This window comes from Triturus cristatus, chromosome 8 (genome assembly GCF_964204655.1).
Source record: "Triturus cristatus chromosome 8, aTriCri1.1, whole genome shotgun sequence".
In the NCBI taxonomy this organism is placed as follows: domain Eukaryota; kingdom Metazoa; phylum Chordata; class Amphibia; order Caudata; family Salamandridae; genus Triturus; species Triturus cristatus.
Genome location: NC_140591.1, coordinates 1,379,955,092 through 1,379,975,581, shown reverse-complemented (window position 1 = coordinate 1,379,975,581; position 20,490 = coordinate 1,379,955,092). Strand labels below are relative to the sequence as shown.

Below are 20,490 nucleotides of genomic sequence, written 5' to 3'. Positions count from 1 at the left end.
CCGCGCTTTACCGCGATTACTTTTACTTTCGCGGCCGCTTTGATGTTTGATCGTGATCGCTCACTTTGCATAGCCAATAGGTCTCGCTTTTGGGACCTTATAAGTATTTAGTTATGCAACTGTTGCATAGCTAACACTTATAAGGTCCCAAAGGCGAGACCTATTGGCTATGCCAATGCTCGTTTGTATTTAGATGGTTGGACAATAACCTTTTCAGTTTTGTATAGTTGTTTGAGTTGTTATTTTGGTTTTAGGCGTTTCCAAGATTATTCTTCGTGACTTTTCACATGATGACAACACATGGTGAGGTTATCTTTGTGGTTTCTGCTTATTCACCACTACTGCATTTCATATAATTTTATAGTGATGTATCTGAGTGCACATTTTCATTTATAAAAGCATACTGCATTTAGTACTGATTGCACATTTACAACATGTAATGTTTGCATTATTGTAGTTTGATAGTGCATCAATTATTCATATATATGTATGAATACGATTTGTGTGTGATATCATTTAGTGAAGATGCAGCAGGATTAATATGCTAATTCTTACATTTTCAATCATTCATCACGGGGCCTGCCTCTTTCAAAATAATCAGAAAAGTGTATTTAAGTATGGTACAGACACTGATTAGGCAGAGATGAAGCTTCAGCTACCTGGTAGATTGAAATATCGTCGGAGTTGAACTGCAGTGAAGGACATTGGCTCCATGGGGCCAGCACGACCTTATCAGCTTAGGGAACGCCAAAAATACGAGACAGGGAGCGACCTTCACTAAGAGTAAACCAACATGCTTGTTGTTCAGCTAAGTTATGTGGACTTGAGACCATCCCAAGAAAATCCAATGAGCACTTTTGATGCTAAAATGGCATAGATATGGGCTAAAAGGGAAGGGGGCGTTACAAACTGGTGCAATCATTCAATGCAATAAATGACTTCAATAACATTGCAATGTTAAAATTCTTTTTAATATTTTGTTTATTGCTTTCATTGCCACTATTGTGGTTCACGTTATAGTTATAGTTATAGATCTACCTATTATCTGCACTACATTAGGAAACTTAGTTGAATAAAGTCTTAAACATATATAGCGTGGATTTCTTGGGTGTGTCCATCCCTACTGAAAGGAGTTTATGAGCTCATTAAATAACAAATATTTCTATAGTCTCATAGGACTGATCACTGCCCAGAACTCACCATCTTCACATAATGCATTGTTGGTGCATGGGTTACAGTCCATCAGATTCCCTGTCACGTGTGTTAGTAAATTGGCTTTGATTATGTGCTTTGGCTAGAGGGTCTAAGATAGTGGAGGGTTTTGCAAAGCTGCAAAAAAAGAATCAACTGTGTGGCCTAATTCTTTCGATGTTCTGTCTACATGAGCTGCATTTACTTTCTGTTGCTCTTCTACATGTTTGGAAACGTACACTACTCCTACAACTGTTTTGCAGGCACCATGCTCGGTCAGGACCATATCCGGATAATTTGGATTTAACAAGTGCTGATCTGATACACTGATTTGACCGGATTTCAAGCGGTAAATCAGTGGGGGCTAACAATTCTCTCCTAAACTCGCTTGAATGTACGTGTGCCCCCCCTAGTGACTATTCTCAACAGTCTTTACCGTGGCATTAGCTAAGGACTCGGTTGTTATAGTAATGCTGCAGTCCTATTGTTAAAGTGAAAAGAAGCACTACATATTTAGGATGAGATGTAAGAGGACAATTTTAAATAGGTTTATGGAAGAGTTTCCGAAACTGTGTGTCGCAAGCCGATTTTTGGTGGGTAGTGAAAGTTCAAGCAATAAATAAGAACGCCTTTACATTCTGTATTCATCTGGTCACATTTGTTGCGCGTCAAAGAAAGATGTCAAATGTTAGGATAGGTCTTCTGCAAATTGCTGCTTATTTTCTTAACACAGGGATTGGCCTTTACAAACTCCTCTCACTTTGTAGTCAGAGAAAGAAAAGTAAAGAAAAATATGTGACAATCTTGCTGTGTACAGACAGTGTTAAAAGGAAAGCCTGTCGGATGTCATTTTTTGTAACCCACAACAAAATGTAAATACATGTAAGTAAACTGTACACATTAAGCAGTTAGGAAAGCATGAGAAATGTAGCACATTTTATGTAACTCTGAAGTGTGATGGAAACAAAGACTTTATTAGGATCAAAACAAATCAAGACACTTTACTTGGTGGTGCACAAATGACAAATATTCACTGAAACCCGATGTCCACACATTAATTGTGTGATTATATATATATATATATATATATATATATATATATATATATATATATATATTATATATATTAATCGACAAACACCCGAAAGCTTCGACAGGGCACTCGTCAGCGTTCCGACCATCCGGCCTTCATTCACAACTCTCCAGGCATCCCGGTAAGTATTATTCCACAGCCTGACGCGTTTCGATGTCTTCACATCTTCATCATAGGCAAAGCTTGTTGTGCAACATCACAGAAAAGCTCTCTTTTATTTCTATTATCAGGACATGCTTGATTGATTAATTGCCCATAGTGGGTCGCGCATAAGCGTGTTCTTCTGGAGCATGCTGGGACATGTAGTCTCCTTGGAGCATAAATATTCCCTAAGTGGGTTCCGTTTATATTTGCATCTTTAAAAGCATACAATTTCCTTTAGTAAGGTTCCGTTTTGACTTGGAGAGTCTATTTCATTAGGTTCGCTGAGCTTCGTGGTCCATGAATTGGTTTCAAGCCACCGCCTCTCATCCCTTCCATGAGATGGTGCACCTGTCCACGGCAGGGCAGCCGTGTGCATATTTTAATCGACAAACACCCGAAAGTTTCGACAGGGCACTCGTCAGCGTTCCGACCATCCGGCCTTCATTCACAACTCTCCAGGCATCCCGGTAAGTATTATTCCACAGCCTGACGCGTTTCGATGTCTTCACATCTTCATCATAGTCAAAGCTTGTTGTGCAACATCACGGAAAAGCTCTCTTTTATTTCTATTGTCAGGACATGCTTGATTGATTAATTGCCCATAGTGGGTCGCGCATAAGCGTGTTCTTCTGGAGCATGCTGGGACATGTAGTCTCCTTGGAGCATAAATATTCCCTAAGTGGGTTCCGTCAATCAATCAATCAAGAAATTTGTAATGCGCACTACTCACCCGGAAGGGTCTCAAGGCGCATGAGGGAGGGGGTCTGCTACTGCTCGAACAGCCAGGTCTTGAGCTGTCTCCTGAAGGCGAGGTGGTCCGGGGTCAGTCCCAGGTGGACGGGCAGGGAGTTCCATGTCTTAGCCGCCAGGTAGGAGAAGGATCTTCCTCCGGCGGTGGTTCTCTGGATGCGAGGGACGACGGCGAGGGCGAGGTTTGCGGATCGTAGCTGGCGGGTGGGCGTGTAGAAGGTCAGGCGGTCGTTGAGGTATCTTGGGCCAAGGTCGTGGAGGGATTTGTGTGCGTGGGTGAGGAGTCTGAACGTGATCCTCTTGTTGACGGGGAGCCAGTGCAGGTCCCTCAGATGGCTCGAGATGTGGCTGCGTCGGGGGACGTCCAGGATGAGTCGGGCGGAGGCGTTCTGGATACGTTGAAGTCTTTTCTGAAGCTTGGCTGTTGTACCGGCGTAGAGGGTGTTTCCGTAGTCTAGTCTGCTGGTGACGAGGGCCTGTGTGACCGTCTTCCTGGTCTCGGTCGGGATCCAGCGGAAGATCTTACGGAGTATGCGAAGGTTGTGGAAGCAGGCTGAGGATACGGCGTTGACTTGTCTGGTCATAGATAGGGAGGAGTCCAGGATGACGCCCAAGTTGCGTGCGTGGTCCGTAGGCTTGGGTGCGGTGCCTAGGGCCGGGGGCCACCAGGAGTCGTCCCATGCGGAGGGCGATGGTCCCAGGATGAGGACTTCTGTCTTGTCCGTGTTCAATTTCAGGCGGCTGATGTCCATCCATTTAGCGACGTCTTTCATCCCTTCGTGTAGGCTGGTTTTGGCGGTGTCGGGGTCTCTGGTGAGGGAGAGAATCAGCTGGGTGTCATCGGCGTAGGAGATGATGTTGAGGTTGTGTTGGCGTGCGATGGCAGCGAGGGGTTTCATGTAGATGTTGAAGAGAGTGGGGCTGAGCGATGATCCTTGCGGGACGCCGCAGATGACTCCGGTGGCCTCAGAGAGGAAAGGAGGGAGGCGTACTCTCTGTGTTCTGCCGGAGAGGTATGAGGTGATCCATTCCAGGGCCGTCCCTTGGATGCCGGTGTCGTTGAGGCGTTGGACTAGGGTGCGGTGGCAGACAGTGTCAAATGCTGCGGAGAGGTCTAGGAGGATGAGTGCCGCTGTTTCACCGTTGTCAAGCAGGGCTCGGATGTCGTCGGTGGCTGCGATGAGGGCGGTCTCGGTGCTGTGGTTGGCGGAAGTTCTTGAGGTCGGTCGGGTCCGCTGTTGGTTTCTTCAGCAGAGCGCTGAGCTCGGCGTGCTTCCAGCTTTCCGGGAAGGTGGCTGTGTCGAAGGAGGTGTTGATGATGTCTCGGAGGTGGGGTGCGATGGTAGAGGCGGCCTTGTTTAAGACATGGTGGGGGCACGGGTCTGTCGGCGATCCGGAGTGGATGGTGTTCATCATGCGTGTTGTGTCTTCGGGGGTCACCTTGGTCCATGTCTGGAGGATGGCGGCGGGGTGCGTAGGTTCGACCAATGGGTGCGGGGGTGAAACGCCGAAGCTGTTGTGGATGTTGGCGATCTTGCAGTGGAAGTACGAGGCGAGGGAGTCGCAGAGCTCCTGTGAGGGAGTGATGTCGTTGTTGCCGGTGCTGGGGTTAGAGAACTCCTTGACGATGTTGAAGAGCTCCTTGCTGTCATGGGCGTTCTTGTCCAGTCGTTCCTTCAGAGATTTCTTCTTGGTGGTGCGGATGAGCTGGTGGTGTCTGCGGGTAGCGAGTTTGAGGGCGGTCATGTTGTCGGCGGTCTTGTCGAGGAGCCAGGCCTTCTCGAGGGTGCGGCAGGCCTTCTTGGAGTTCTTGAGTTCGTCGGTGAACCAGGGGGCCTTCTTGCTTCTGTGCCTGGTGAGTGGGTTCTTCAGTGGGGCGAGGTCGTCGGCGCAGGAGGTCAGCCACTGAGTGAGGTTGAGGGCTGCTGTGTTAGGGTCCGATGTCCTGACAGGTGGGTTCTGACTGAGGGAGGTGGCGAGCTGGTCGACGGTGATCTTGCTCCAGTTCCTGTGGGGAACCCGCTTCGGGTGGTGGTGGACCGTGTTCTTTTTGAAGCTGAAGTGGACGCAGCTGTGGTCAGTCCAGTGAAGTCCAGTGGAGTGGCTGAAGGTGACGTGCTTGCTGGATGAGAAGACGGGGTCGAGCGTGTGGCCGGCGTAGTGGGTGGGGGTGTTGACCAGTTGCTTCAGCCCGAGGTTGGCCAGGTTGTCCATCAGGGTGGTGGTGTTGCGGTCGTTGTTGTTCTCCAGGTGGAAGTTGAGGTCCCCGAGGAGGATGTAGTCGGCGGAGGGGAGGGCGTGCGGGCTGATGAAGTCGGCGATGTCTATATTTGCATCTTTAAAAGCATACAATTTCCTTTAGTAAGGTTCCGTTTTGACTTGGAGAGTCTATTTCATTAGGTTCGCTGAGCTTCGTGGTCCATGAATTGGTTTCAAGCCACCGCCTCTCATCCCTTCCGTGAGATGGTGCACCTGTCCACGGCAGGGCAGCCGTGTGCATATTATACACCTCCCAGAACACAACGTGAAATCTCATACAGAGTTGTCCAATCAGGACTCACGATATGGTGGAAAAGGAAGGTGTGGCCACATGCGTGCTTCTGACTACACTTACCCTTTGAAAAAGAGAACTCTCGAAACGCGTCAGGGCTGTGGTCTGCTGCCTTATTGACCGGGTCAGCGCGACTGTTTTACCAAATAAAGCCTTTGGGAAAAGCACTTTTGTGTTCGAGTGCAGCCCAATTGTTGGACCTTCCCGAGAGCTGGATATAGATGCCGCCGTCCTGCCGCAGGGTTGCACCACTTCGTAATGGAGGCCACGGAGTTCCTAATCAGGAGGGGCTTCGTTTGTGGGGCACAGAAGTGGATTTAAACCGCCAAGCTGTCCGGGGCTCATGTGGAGCCGTAATCTGCAGTGAATTTGGAGCACCACCATCTGAGGGTTTTAACACGGACTACACCTCCCAGAACACAACGTGAAATCTCATACAGAGTTGTCCAATCAGGACTCACGATATGGTGGAAAAGGAAGGTGTGGCCACATGCGTGCTTCCGACTACACTTACCCTTTGAAAAAGAGAACTCTCGAAACGCGTCAGGGCTGTGGTCTGCTGCCTTATTGACCGGGTCAGCGCGACTGTTTTACCAAATAAAGCCTTTGGGAAAAGCTCTTTTGTGTTCGAGTGCAGCCCAATTGTTGGACCTTCCCGAGAGCTGGATGGATATATATATATATAGATATATATATATATATAGATATATATATAGATATATATATATATATATATATAGATATATATATATATATATATCTGTGCACATTTAGTGGCTATTTCAATGGAAAATCTGCTGTCTTGTAAATGACAGTCCGCTACCACACAGTGCTTTAGTTACATCCATAATTTTTTATTCTTTTAAAATTGTCTGCCTCATTCATGTTCATTAAAGCTAGATGGGCCGTTCTAAAAAGCAGGTTGTGGTTCTAAAACGTTTGGTAAGCATGGGTCTATGGAAATGTAACCATTGCCTATGTTTGTACTTGGTCAGTAAAACTGTGTCTGCGACTTTATAAATAATGCGTCCTTTCTAGAAAGAGAAACATCTAAAAACAAAACAAATATATATATATATATATATATATATATACCAAAATATAACCTGAGTTGCTCACAGACCTACAATATGCAACTTCTGTGCTGCCTTTCTGCAATATCTAATCATCTATCTTCTGTGAAAGCATCATGTAGTTCTATGGCTACGCCTGTAGATATTACCTCATCCAACCTCTTCAAAGATGTCCATTTGCTTACCTTGCACTTGACTGTGCAGAAAGGAGCTAAATCAATCAATTCAGGAAACTTTATATGCCTGTTCACTTTTCGGAGATTTACTCCAGCCTAAAATGGGATTGCATTAAAAAAATGACATTTTATTAGAGATACTGAAATTCGTTGTATATGGTGCTTACAGATTAAATATTTCCAAACAAGAAATCACGGTAAGCAATATATAAGGTTCACTTTGTGAATGCAGATTCAAAGAAAAAAAGCAAATAATCTCTAAAATAAATTTTTGTACAGATTTCAGAAAACGTGTTGATCCTATTTTAACTACTTTTGATGATGTCTATCTAAGTTTACATTAATTTAATATTTTTCTAATGACTGTTTAAATTGGTCCAGCTGCTGTACTGAAATCTTTCAAAACACCATCTCAGTACACATTGGCTAGCTGCAGGGATGTTTCACAATAGAATTTACAACATTGCATGAATATACGGGCAGATAAAATGGTAGGCATAAGAAGATGGTACTTACCTGTAATCTTAATTGTCCTTTGGCGAATTCATCATTGAAATCATAAGCACTGAACAGACCCACCCACGTGTGACGAGCGGCAAACCGGAGCATTTTTTAAAAACATATTTACCACACGCTTACTTTTCAAAAGCCCATTTTTAAAACAACAATATAATTCTGAATCTACCCTGTTTAAATTTTATTTTTCTAAACAAAAAAAGCAAACTGAAATATTTTTTTTTTTAGTATAATACAAGAGACAAAAAAAAAAGACCTACGTATAGCCTCATTTTTGCATAGGTTCAGGATGCCAATGTTCATGTGTCCATATGATGAGCACCAACCTCTAACAGCCAATCGGAGGCAAAATCTTTTTCTGGAAATAAACTGATCAAAGTGCATAAAATGTGGGGGAAAAATGCATCATGTGGGTCACACTCTGAGAGCTGAGAAAACACATCCTGTCTCTTTTAGATTAATGAATCTCAGGGGTGCGCTAGAGGCGAGGTGGAGCATAGGTGATTTATGCGACAAGTAATATAAATTTATCTTAAGAGTGCATAGGCAGAGATTACACAAGGAGGGAGATAGACCAGGGAGACTGTTAGCCTGGCTTCTCAAATGCAAAGTTCCCACACCTATGATTGGCTTTGGAGGGAAGAGGGGATGCGATGATGGTAACCCAAGCCGCAATTAATAATGCATGGAGTATACATATAGCTGGACTATACAGACAGCCTGAGCTGTATAGGAATTTGTAGACTTCCTTAACTAATTACAACTACCAAGACATAATGGAGACAAGATTACGGATCAGAATGAAGATCTCTCAAAGGAAGAATTGTTAATGGACATTTAAGACCTGCCCATCAACAATTGCTAGAGGTCTTTCATGAGGCCAAAAGTCTGGGTAAACTACCACAAACCATGCGAGAAGCGATCATAGTAATTTTGTAAAAACTTGATAAGGATCCAACGTAGTTTAGCTTTTAGTGATTGTTATCTAAGATCAATGTAGATGTAAAGGTATTATCAAAAGCATTACCTAACAGACTGCAAAGAGTGACTGGCTCTTTAATACACAAAGATCAATTTGATTTCAAACCAACAAGGAGCACCCTCATAAATATCCATAGTCTGACATATTTTATGCATACTGTACAGGGCCCATGCATAGAAAGAGTGTTGGTCCCCTTTGATATGGAAAAGGCCTTCACCACTATAGACTAAGAATATATGTGGGCAGTATTCATGACTATGGGCTTCAACCCTAATTTTCAGGGCTGGGTCTCCTTGCTATAATCAAGTCCCACAGCCCCGGTCAGATCTGGGGGACATGTTTCAGATAGGTGAGATATTGGAAGGGTGGACATAGCAGGGTTGCACTCTCGCCGCTCTTATTCGCTCCGGTGAAGGATCCACTTGCTGTCTATCTGCAAACTGTAATGAGGCAGTGGTGTATTAGAGTAGGAGATACAGAATATGTTGTATCACTGTATGCAGATGATGCTCATCTATTTGCTGCAACCACTGACGTACGTGCCGCAACTACTGGCTGAGATGCAGAGATTTAGGCATGTCTCTGGAGTAAATATTATAAAGGAGAAGTCACTAGTGTTTACATTGGCAGGGTTGGAATAACGGCCATTAGAGATTCTGCCACATATAGAGTCTGTGGGAGGCCGGTATTAGAGTTAACACATGAGAATGGATCGAGCACTTCCTACAGAATAGATCCTTCCAGGTCTTAAAACGTCCTTTTAAGTCTGAGATATGTCCTCTGTCTCAAGGGGTTCCACAGGGCTCTGCCCTCAGTCCAACTTTATTTAATGTGTATATGCGCCCATTGACAGATATTGTATTGAAACAGGGTGAATCTGGTGTCATATGCTGATGACACTCAGTTGATTGTCATATTAGAGCAAAAGGATGCAGAGGCTGTGCCTAAATTCAAAGCCTGCCTGATCGTGCGAACTGGATGAAGTTCAGCTGCCTGCAAATAAATGCAGGCAAGACGGAGGTGATGGTGGTTGGCAAACAGTCCTCCATCTGGTAACACTTGTGGTGGCCAGAGGAACTAGGACCAACCCCAAATCTCAAGTCTAAGATAAACAAATTGGGAGTCTGGTTTGACAACACCTTATTGTTTGCAGAGCAGATATCAGCTGTGGCAGGAGCATGCATTGGCATTCTAAGAATGTTACGCAAAATCTTGGATATTCTACCATCAGATACCAAAAAGACCATTGTGCAAGCCCTAGTTACAGCTCGTCTGGACTACTGCAACGTCCTCTATTTTGGGGTCACAAAAAGTAACGTGAATATCCTACAGAAGGTCCAAAATGCAGCTGCCCGGATGATATTGAATATTCTGAGGCGCACATCGGTGGGAGCATCCTTGAGGGAGCTACATTGGCTACCAGTACAAGCCAGACTTACTTTCAAAGCTCTGTGTTTCTGCCACAGGATTTTCATTGAGAAAGGGCCGAGGTACCTGCGCCCGCTACTTACTGCTTACAGAACCTACCCTGAATCTTAGGTCAATGGGCACTGCTAAGTTGGTAGTACCAAAAGTTCAAAAGGCACGTTTGGGAGGTAGATCCTCCAGCTTTCTCACAGCTTAAGCCTGGAATAACCTACCTATGGAATTGACAATGCATCCATGTGAAGCAATGTTTCGCGAAAAACGTAAAACTTGTTTCTTTCAGTCTTCCCGGGGGATTGGTGTTGAGAGCTACTGTTGCAAATTGACCGCTTATGCTAGGCCAGTGGATCATTTTGGGGGTAGGGTTCTGTTGTCATGGACTGAGATGTCTTTAGTACGGGGACACTCCGTTGGAGTATCCATGTGCTCTACAAGCTTTAATCAACCAATCAATATAGGACTGAGATGAGCCAGAGACATTTGACTGACAAACACTATGATTACAATGTGGGAAGAGTCCTGAAAACCTCAGTTAGTTTTTGGAATAAATTACCATTGTTGGTTATGGGTAGGATTGCAATAGCGAGAATGGTAATTCTACCTCAAAGTTTATATGACCTACAGAATTCACAATGCCTGATACGTAGGAAAAAGTTCACAGAAATGCATAGCCCGTTAATCTCTCTGCTATGGGCGAAGAAAACGAGTAGAGTCGGATTGGGGATTCAAATGCTGGACAGAGCAAAGAGTGGACTTTCTGACAGACTTCACCTAGCACCACACCTGCAGCATGCAGCTAGATGGTTTGCTGATGGTGTGTTGTAAAGAACAATGGGAGAAGTGGTTATAAGTGGGGGTCCCTAAGGTGGCAGACCTCCCAGTGTGTCTGATGGCAGGGTAAGTCAGGACAACACATGACCATATACTGTAAAGAAAGTGGGCCTGGTAAGGGAGATCAGGGTCAAAGCTACAATGCGCAAACCCCCCTTCTTTAAAAGAAAGTAGAAAATCAGACTCAATGAAAAGGAAAAGAGCTGTGCAGAAGCCAGGAAGCTGCTTTGGAGAGGTCAAAAGAACTTGGAGAATGGACATCCTTCTACCATAACTCTAAGAGCAGACTCCTCCAAAAGCAGATTCCAATAAGAGCTCTCACTATGAGGTGCAAGACAGATAAATCTTTTCCTTGTTGACTGTTGAGGGCTAGTTCGCCATCAACAAGCACAAGGTGTTCTCTTCAGCTGTCAGCAGAGTGAGTTCAGAATGAAAGTTAAAACACTCAATGTACATTGAAAAAAGCAAATCTGCGCAATGAAAGACATGCTCAACTTCCTACCTTCTTTAACAAGCTTTTGCTCTCGTTTGCCTTCTGTTTCAAGCAGTTTAAGAATAATTTTATTATTGTTGGTTCGTGGCTTCAGATGTTCAATCATACAGTTGGCTAAATTTGTATAAACGTTTAAGTCTTCACTTTCAGCCCTTTGACGGAAACTAGGAATTACTTTGTAATTGATCCCTGGTCTGGGCGTATTCCTTTGGAATTACATAGCTATTGCATAGGCTAGCAGCAAAATGTGCAAGTGTACCACAGGTACAGAGCCCTAAAATACCAGTTCTGCCATCATTTGTACTACATTATATTCTGCTGAACATGGTCTGTATATGCTATACTGCAGGAGGTAAATCGTGGCCTCTTCACTCTTCTACTTTTGTAAAAATGTTCTGACGGAAGATAAGTCCTTTTCATCAATTTATACTTATACTGAATAATTTTGCTTAGTTTTGCTAATGATGTGGTTGCACTGTATTTTTTCCTCTCCATGTACACTTTTTATTTCAATATGGAGACATGCTATGGCCAACTTGTTATGGCCTCAATCGCCATTAGATAGTACACTATTTTCATTAAGAACACCTCGTCTACCCTCTCACACAATGTCCCTTTTGCAGTAGTATCACTTTCCACCTCTTCTCCGCAACACACTTTGGCAGGTGCTTCACCTCCCACACTGCCATGTTCTTGCACTGCTGAACCTTGTGTCATATAATTTGGCTTACAAGACTATTATTGTGTTTTTACTTAGTTCCATATTGACACCTTAAGCCATATAAGTTGTTATTCATTTTCAATAGCTGGTGACTTCATTGTCTTTACTGTCCAACAAAGTGCATTAAATTTGTCATGAATTTAAAAAATATGCTTCTAATTCACATATTCATTTTAATAGCTTGTGCTTAAGAAAAAGCGTGACCACTTTATCTTGTCTTTGCAAGAGAATTCTCAGCATATTTCTCTCATCAAAAGCCAGTTGGGGGAGGCAGGACTGTTAAGGGACAGACAGCATATGAGAGCCAGCAGCCATGCATACACCGAGTTGAATGACCCCCTAAATTAAGTTTGAGCATCAGAATGGAGGTGACCACACCGACAGTTATGGATGTGAAGGGTCTCAGGACAAGTTCATAAAACAACACCTGAAAACTGTAGTCCACATGCTCGACAGCAGAAATGTTTAAAGCAGCAGTACTGTTGGTGAGAGGGAAGCCATGCAATAGATATGCTGGAGCTCATGGATGAGCAGAACCCTGAGCAGTATTACCCCAGAGGGATACTAAGGCATTCAGATCTTCCACCCACCCCAGAGAAGCACAGTGGAGCTGCAACCCTGGTAGTGGACAGGCCTAATGAGCTGTGTCCAACCCGGATTAACTTGTTTGCCAAGATAGCTGGAGACACAGTCACTCTATAGAGAAACAAAACGGGAGGCACTGGAGAAGAGAGAGTACAAGTTGCATAGCATATAGATGTAGCATGAATAGGTCTTTGGTGTTAAGACAGAGAGAGAAAGTAGATTTAGGATCTCAGTCAAAAATAATGGTCACCACTTTGACAGAAAGGCCGATCAGTACAGAACACGTTTGAGGCATACATTACCATGCACATATTGGTTGGCAGTAAGAGCGGAAGCACCGGTAGGAACTGTGACAAGCAGGCACTGGGGTCAGAGTAAGTAGAAGGCATGTGCAATTAGTGTGACAAAAGTAACACTAATGGGTAGATTAAGGAGTAGACTAGTGCGGGCAGTGTTAACAGCAAGTGCTTCTGGCAAGTTTAGGTAGCTGGCACTTCAACGGATTGAAAGTGAGGGTACAAAGCAGAAGGATGTGGTATTGATGGACAGCATGTGGATCTGGCAGTGGTTAGTATTCTGGGAGGCCCGCACTGATCATCACGATGACAAGATTGCTCTGGCAGGCAATGTATGGAGTTGGCACATGTGGGTGAATTATTACAAAATCAGACTGGGAGGCAGTGCAAGAAGTTCATACCGGTGGCAACATAAGAAATTGGCAACGGTGATGATGGATAAGAGTGGACACTGCTGGACAATACAATATGGCATTGGTGTGCAGCAGCGTGAGAAGCAGACAGTGTGGTTAACGGTCAGTGGGTGCTGTGTGAGAGGCAGACACTGGTTGGCAGAATGAGAAGTAGGTACCTACAGACTGTATGAGATAAAGCAGCACAGGGAGCTAGCAGGTTAGTAAGAAGTGTGAGCAGATACCCCAGATGACTAGGTGGGCACCATGAAGAACCTTCAATGACTAAGTTTAAGGAGCTTTAACTAGTGAGTACTTAGCAGGCAGTGTGAAGAGCTCTAACTTGGGCGAGGAGCTGGCCAGAACGAGCTCCTCGCGCATGTACTTGGCTGGGGTGCTTTACCTTGCATTCTGGCATCGGGTCGTTCCGATGCTGGGGTCTTCAAGCAGCATCCGGCTCCCGCGGCCAAAGTTGTTTGTTCTGTGGCTGTGCGGGAGGCGGCAGGGCTGTCACTTTGGTTTTCCTAGTCTCATGTTCCACGGTACTTGGTTGCTTGGTGACAGTATTAATGTGGAGTGGCTGGGCACTTCCTGGTGTGTGCTGGGCTTCCTGTATGGTTTGCTCTTCCTACTTGTGGCCATGGGTGTAGAGGATTCCTCTCAAGTGCCTGCGACATCTTTATCCGTGCAGCGTAATGTCCTTTTGTGACTTTCCTGGTCTGTTTGCTGGATTTATTTCATTCTGCTGTGCAGGCTGCGCTGCTTGAGCCTTCTGCAAACTAAGCTGGGCATGTTTATGATGCCATGAGGGGTAGTACATCCGAGGCAATGTTTTTCGGACATGTTGATCCCTGTTCGGGATGTGCTGGGATTTGACCCTCGGTCCTTGTCTGATTATGGGTTTTACTTTCTGTATAGTTCCTCGTTGGTAGATGTCCTGCCTTTTCATGATGTCTTCACAGATATTCTGGCTGCGGTATGGCTTGCTGTCGACATGCAGGGGATTCCACGGTTTCTGGGGTAGCGGTGTCGCCTGGCGGACTTTGTCACCCAGTTCCCTCTGGTTCCTGGGGTCAATTCGGTTTTGTCCTCCATGGCTTCTTCTTCTACTTCTTCCTCTTCGGAGGTGGCTTCCTGGGCTGACCCAGTTGTGCGGGAGGTGGAGTCCGCTCTTAAGCATTCCTCTGCTACTTATCTTTTGGGGTTCGTACTGGCGCTATGGCCTATGCTTCGCAGGTCCATTTTAAGGGTTTGGGTACCTGTTTGACCGTCTTCTGGGTCAGGGGGATCTCACTCCTGTCTTGGCGCGGATGGAGGTCTTGACTCGGTTTCTGTCTGCTGTTCTTTTGTTGCCCTGAGGGCCCTCTCCTCGGCTGCTGGTGCGTCGGTGGTTGGTGGGAGGTCTACATGGACCGTGCTTTGACGCTGCTCAGACACCTAGGTCCGTTACCTGCCTTTTGTGGATCCCAGGCTTTTTTGGCTTACTCCAAAGAGAGTTTATGCGGAGGAACTTGTTTTTTTCCATGATCTGGAGTTTCCGGGTACTCTGTCTTCTTCTCAGCCCTTTCATGGTCGGGCCTGTGGTCGGAGGGCTACGTTACATTTGGTTCCCGGCATCTGCAGCGCCTGCAGCTGGCCCTGTGTGTTGGTCAATTAGTGTTCTGTCCAGGTGGAGTCCCCATGGCCTGGTGGTTATGGTTGCAGTCTCTTCCTCAAGAGGTTATGTGTTCAAATCCTAGAGTTTCACTGGTTGGTGAGTTCCTGTCTACATTGTTGGCGATGTTGCTATTTTGGGGCTCAGGTCCGTTGTTCCTGGAACGTTGGTCCAGTCTGGTTTCCGACTGGTGGGGCCTTTCGGTCATCCATCTTGGTTACCGGATTCCAGTCCGGGGCCGTCCCCCTTTTGGACTGTTTTTTAGGTTACCCCGTTGTCCATAGGCCCCTTGATGCGATCTGCCATTTTCTCTGGTGTCGGCCTGTTTTTGTCACAGGGCACTGTTGTGCTGGTTCCGGTGGCGGTGCGGGACCTGAGGTTCTATTCTTCTCTGTTCCAGGTCCGGGCGCCTGTTGATTCCTTCTGCTTGATTCGGAGTCCCAGGGCTTTGAACAGGTAAGTGCGGCTGGGTCATTTTTGGATAATCCCCTTGCAGTCCGTCATTCTGCTCAGTGGGCGATTTTTTGGCTTCCCTGGATTTGGAGGTCGCCTGTTTTCACGTTCCCGTCCATCTGGCCGGTCAGCGGTTTCTGTGGTTTGCGGTGGACGGGTTCCATTACCAGTTTCTGTTGTTGCCTTTTCGGCCTCTCTACTGCTCCGTAGGTTTTTCCACGGTGTTGGCTCCTGCTGTGGGGGTTTTGCTGAGTCTGGGTTTCCTTGTGTTTCCCTATGTTGCTTTTGTCTGGTTTCTGCTTCCACCCTCTTTGAGGCTCTTCTGGCGGTGGTGGCATCGATGGCCTTGTTCCAGGTTCTGGGGTTCATGTTGAATCTGGCCTTTCTCATCTGGTTCCTGTTCAGGGACTTTGGTTTATCGTAAGCCTGTTCGACACTTTGCAGAGGGCTGTTTTCTCCCTCCGGCTCGGTTCTCTACCCTACTGACTCTTCTGCGGGTCCTGCTGGGTCGCCCTTCTGCCCCGGCTCAAGGTTGGTTGTAGGTCCGAGGGTTGGTTGTAGGTCCGTGGGTTGGTCTCTGCCACCACGGCTGTGGTTCCTTCAGCTCGCCTGCGCCTCAGGTCCTTGGTGATTCTTCTGTTGATTAGTTGGGACCCATCTCATGCAGGTTGCGTGGCTCTGGTTCCTCTCTCCCCTGTTCTGGTTCCTACTTTAGACTGGTGGCTTTGCTCTCCCAACCTGTGTAGAGGGTGCGTTTTCTACTTCCTTCTCTCCTCTTGTTGGCCTTGGACGCCTGTTCTTGGGGTTGGGGGCCTCGTTGGGCTCCTTGGTGGTAGACGAGTCTGTTGGTTCGTACTGGCTATCAGGTGGCTTGTTGTTACTTGCGCCTTAATGGGGGGATCCAGGTGCGCGTCACTGTACCTGCTGACTTCCATGATTTGTGTCTGGGCGAAATCTCATGTGTTGGCATTGAGGGCTATTTGTGTTCAGGGGCGTCTGCATTTTCATATGGACTGCTTGGGCCACTTCCTCCCGTCCTCTGTTTTGTGCCGTTTGTCTGTTCCTCTGATCCGGGACCTCTGTCTTCAGATCGATACTCTCTGGATCGGTCTTTTTGCTTCCCCTTAGAGGGCTCTTCTCTCCCGGGTTTGTTCCGTGGTGGTCTGTCCTCAGGCATGCTGGTTGCTCTCTCGTTTCCTTGGACTTCGGGCTTTCTGTTTGCCTTCCCTCCTATTTCCCTCCTCCCGAGGGTGCTACAGTGGATTCGGGGGTTGAAGGTGTCTGTGCTGTTGGTTGCTCCTTTTTGGCCTCACTACCTTTGGTTTCTGCTCCTGCTGCTGCTGGCGGGGGCAGGTTTGGCCGGCTTCTCTTGACTCAGGCTCCGCTTCTGTGTCCACACCTGTCTTTGCCCTGTCTTTGTCGCTTGCATCTGACGGCCTGGCTCTTGAGTGGCTGTCGTTGGCATCTTTGGGCTGTTTTTCTGTGGTGGCCTGTGGCATTCAGTTGTCGCGTTGGCCTTCAACAGAACTATGGGGCGTGTTGGGGCTCTTTTGTTTCCTGGTGCTCTTCTCTTGATCGGGATCCGTGGTTGGAGATCCGGCTTCTATTCTTGTCTTTCTCCAAGATGGGTTTTTAGAGGAACCTTCCTCTTCCGCCTGGTCTGCTCGTTGGGCTGCGGTTCAGGCTTGTCGGGGTCCCGGAGACTCTTTGGAGGTTGTTGCTCCTTTGGTGAGTCGGATCCTGCGTAGTTTTCGCCTTCACCGTCCGGTCTCTCCTGTGGTTGTGCCTTCTTGGGTTTGCCTACTGTTTTGCGGAGTCTGCTGATGCCCCCTTTTGTGCCTTTGTTGGAGGCTATTTATTGTGGTTGTCTGCAATGGTGGCTTTTTTGTTGACGGTCGCCTCCGTGCTTCGGCTGGGTGAGTTGGGTGCTTTGCTTCTCTCCTTCCCTTATTTGCAGTTTCTGCTGGATGGGGTTGTTTTGCGGCCGGGCGCGGCTTTTCTCCCTGAGTTTCCTCTGTGTTCCATTTGCAGCTGGTGGTGATTCCTTCTTCTTTTGCCTGGGGATGGGGATTCCTTTATTCCTTCAGCCTTGGATGTTTGCACCTTTCAGTTTCTCATCCTCCGTGCCTTGGGGTTTCGTCTTTCTCCTGCCCTGTTTGCCTCCTGTGGGGGTGTGGCTCAGGGTTGGTTTCTCCTTCCGCCTTCACTCGCTAAGTGTGTTTGGCGGTCTGCCTATCTTGTGGGTCTCTGGTTCTGCCTCCTCCGTCTTTGGTGCAGGGTCGTTCGACACGTTCTGTGTCCGCTTCCTGGGCGGAGGCGGCAGGGGTCTCTGTCCATGAGGTTTGTTGAGCGGCCTCTTAGTGGTTGCATCACACATTTGTTCAGCATTTTCGCTTTGCTGTTTTATATGCCTCTGTGGCTGGTTTTGCTGTTGTCTTTTTGGACGCTGCTGTTCCGTAATTATTTGTTTGATTAAGTTTTGTACTTTTACAAGGATCCCTGGTGTCCTGCGTTTTTTCTAGGGTCTCTGCTTGTGAGTTCCTCACTATGTTAGGACTGGGACGAGGAGGACCCATGAGGGGGTAATGTCTTGTTACTTACCGGTAATCTTCATTACCCCGATTAGGGTCCTCCTCGTCCCAGTCCTGTTCCCTTCCTCCCTCCCGCTGAGTTTGTGTCTGGACTTGTTGATAACAGGCAGGGCGGTGGGTGGGAGGGGCTTATGTTACTTTTCGAAACATGTTCTAGAGGTCTGATTGGCTGTCGGAAGGCAGGATTGCCTCACTATGCTACGACTGGGAAGAGGAGGACCCTAATCGGGGTAATAAAGATTACCGGTAAGTAACAAGACATTATGCCATGCTTGCGCTGATATGGACTGTACCATGATGGCAAGCAATGCTAGACGTCTTTACAAATGCAATGCTTCTTGCAAAATAATGTGCTGCATTCATTTTCCTGTTAATCTGATGCATTCGTTTTCTCCAAGCGAGGTGAGCTAAAGGACCACTTTGCCAAAATGTGAAAAAGGGCTCTGTAGTGACAATGTTTATGGTGAGTGTCTTTCCAGAGACAGATGAGATACGATAGAGAGTAAGGTGGAGAGCATGGTTCCAGGACAGCACAACCAAATTATTTAATAATGGTGCCCTCTAAACTAAAGAGGGATGGGGTGACTTCTTGCTCAAAAAGCTCCATGTCAATTTGAGATCTAAGAAACCAAGCTTGCATCTAACAACCTCATACAGCTGCATAATCAGAGGAAATTTACAGCAACTGAATCATTTAAAAGTACTGACTCATAAAAACGTGTTTTATTTCATCCAAAGGGTAATGGAGAGAATTTGCACTATGTGAGAATATCCAGAAATCAATGCTAGATCTGAAACTCAGATGTTCAAAGATGCTGCAAGTTGACAGACATGTAATATGTACACAAATTATAAAAGCTGTTCAATTAAATGTACCTGCTGGAATCTCTTTAAATGAAGCGTAAGTATAGGTGGGGCAAAAGAAATGAGCATTTGCTTTTTGGCATTGGTGTAAGCATGTTTCTTCTCGTTTTTCTCACCTGAAAACAACAAACAATAAGTTAGGAGACATTACAAAGGTAAAAAACAAAAGAAAGCAACAGATTGAATCAGAAACAAACAGCACCTCATTACCAGCTAATTGCCTAACTAGCCTTTCATAAAAATGCATATCTTTTTTTACTTTATTTGAATACCGGATTTCAGGCGGCAAACTGGCATCAGTTGACTGGTGCTACTTTCAAAATCTCCATGAATGCTGTGGGAGTGACACCCTGGCTACGAGTAACTGTGACATGATCAGTGCATCTTTAAAGCTCCTATAATTTCGACTTTGGATTTGGGCATTGTATTCCTAGCACACACACTATATGTATATGACCAACAACAGAAACAAGCATTCACAAAGCTGTTAGGCAGGATTTTCGTTTCATGTATGAACATGTACACAGACACAGAATATATACTCTACAATTGACAACGAAAATATATTCATGCACAAATGCAGATAAAGCAAAATACCCACAGATATCCACGGACACACAGACTAACATACACACACAGAGACCAACAGACAAACTGACAGCAATGCACACAGATTGTAATGAGCCTCAATGACCATAGGCATTAATGAGCCTCAATGGCCCTAGGTAGTAAGTAGTAGCCCTCAAAACTTCCCGGCAATGTCAAACAACAAGTTCATAGCTACTAAATTAGCACATATTTTGATTTAACTGCGATTTTGTTGAAAAGAGGCACATGACCCCTTCAGTGCATCTCAGAGATCATGATAAGGACCATAGGTTTTTATTTTACGGAGTTTTATATAGCGTGAACTTGACTCGAAGGTTTCGGGTATCAGAGCACTTTACACAAGCACCAGTTGCGTTACAGGAGGACACATTCATTTTTGTTAGGCATGGGGAGATAAAGTGATTTGCCCAGAATCACAGGATGTTGCGCGTCCTTGCTGAGACTCAAACCCAGTTCCCCAGATTTGAGGTCAACCGCTGTAGTAAGTTGGCTCTGTATATTCTATACCACAGTGAGGTATAGTGTGCACAGAGTCCAGTGGAACCCCAAAGGTAGGCAGAGGTAAAGTTAGATAGCACATCACTCTCTATTTGTGGTAGTGTGGTCGAGCAGTAAGGCAGTATCAGAGGACAGTGTTAAGCATTTGTTGTACACACTCAGTCAGCAAATGAATTCACACAAGCCTGGCACTGTTAAGTTGATAAATACTTTGCAGTAAATATAAAATTTGAAATGCAATTGTAAATGTACTTTGAAATGGTTACAGTTTGTCAGTGGCTGACTGGATGGCGGCCAACTGCTTGCAGCTTAACGCCAGCAAATCGGAGATCTTACTGTTCGGGAAGGACCGTGAATTATGGTCCGAACAGTGCTGGCCAGAGCGTCTAAAACCCGCCCCCTTACCCAAGGAGGTTGTGAAGAACTTAGGGGTGTGGCTCGATCAGGGTCTGACGTTCGAAGCACAATCTAAAGCAGTGGCAGGGGTGTGCTTTGGGCTTCTGCGGGGTTTAAGACCATTGTTAGGCTTTTTTCCTCCTAAAGTGCGACAAACCATAATCCAGGCTTTAATCTTGTCTAGATTGGACTATGGAAACGCCCTT

At 46.1% G+C, this 20,490-nt stretch overlaps 1 protein-coding gene across 3 annotated transcripts in view; it reads right to left on the bottom strand.

Moving 5' to 3' along the window:
- Positions 1-20,490, bottom strand: part of USP16 (ubiquitin specific peptidase 16) — a 337,101-nt gene that overhangs the window by 45,465 nt on the left and 271,146 nt on the right. For all 3 annotated transcript variants that reach the window (XM_085623085.1, XM_085623084.1, XM_085623086.1), the window contains 2 exons: positions 18,794-18,897; positions 6,988-7,074 (listed from right to left, as the gene is read on the bottom strand). In XM_085623085.1, coding sequence (XP_085479211.1) covers positions 6,988-7,074; positions 18,794-18,897 — 191 coding nt within the window. The remainder of the gene's footprint in view (positions 1-6,987; positions 7,075-18,793; positions 18,898-20,490) is intronic.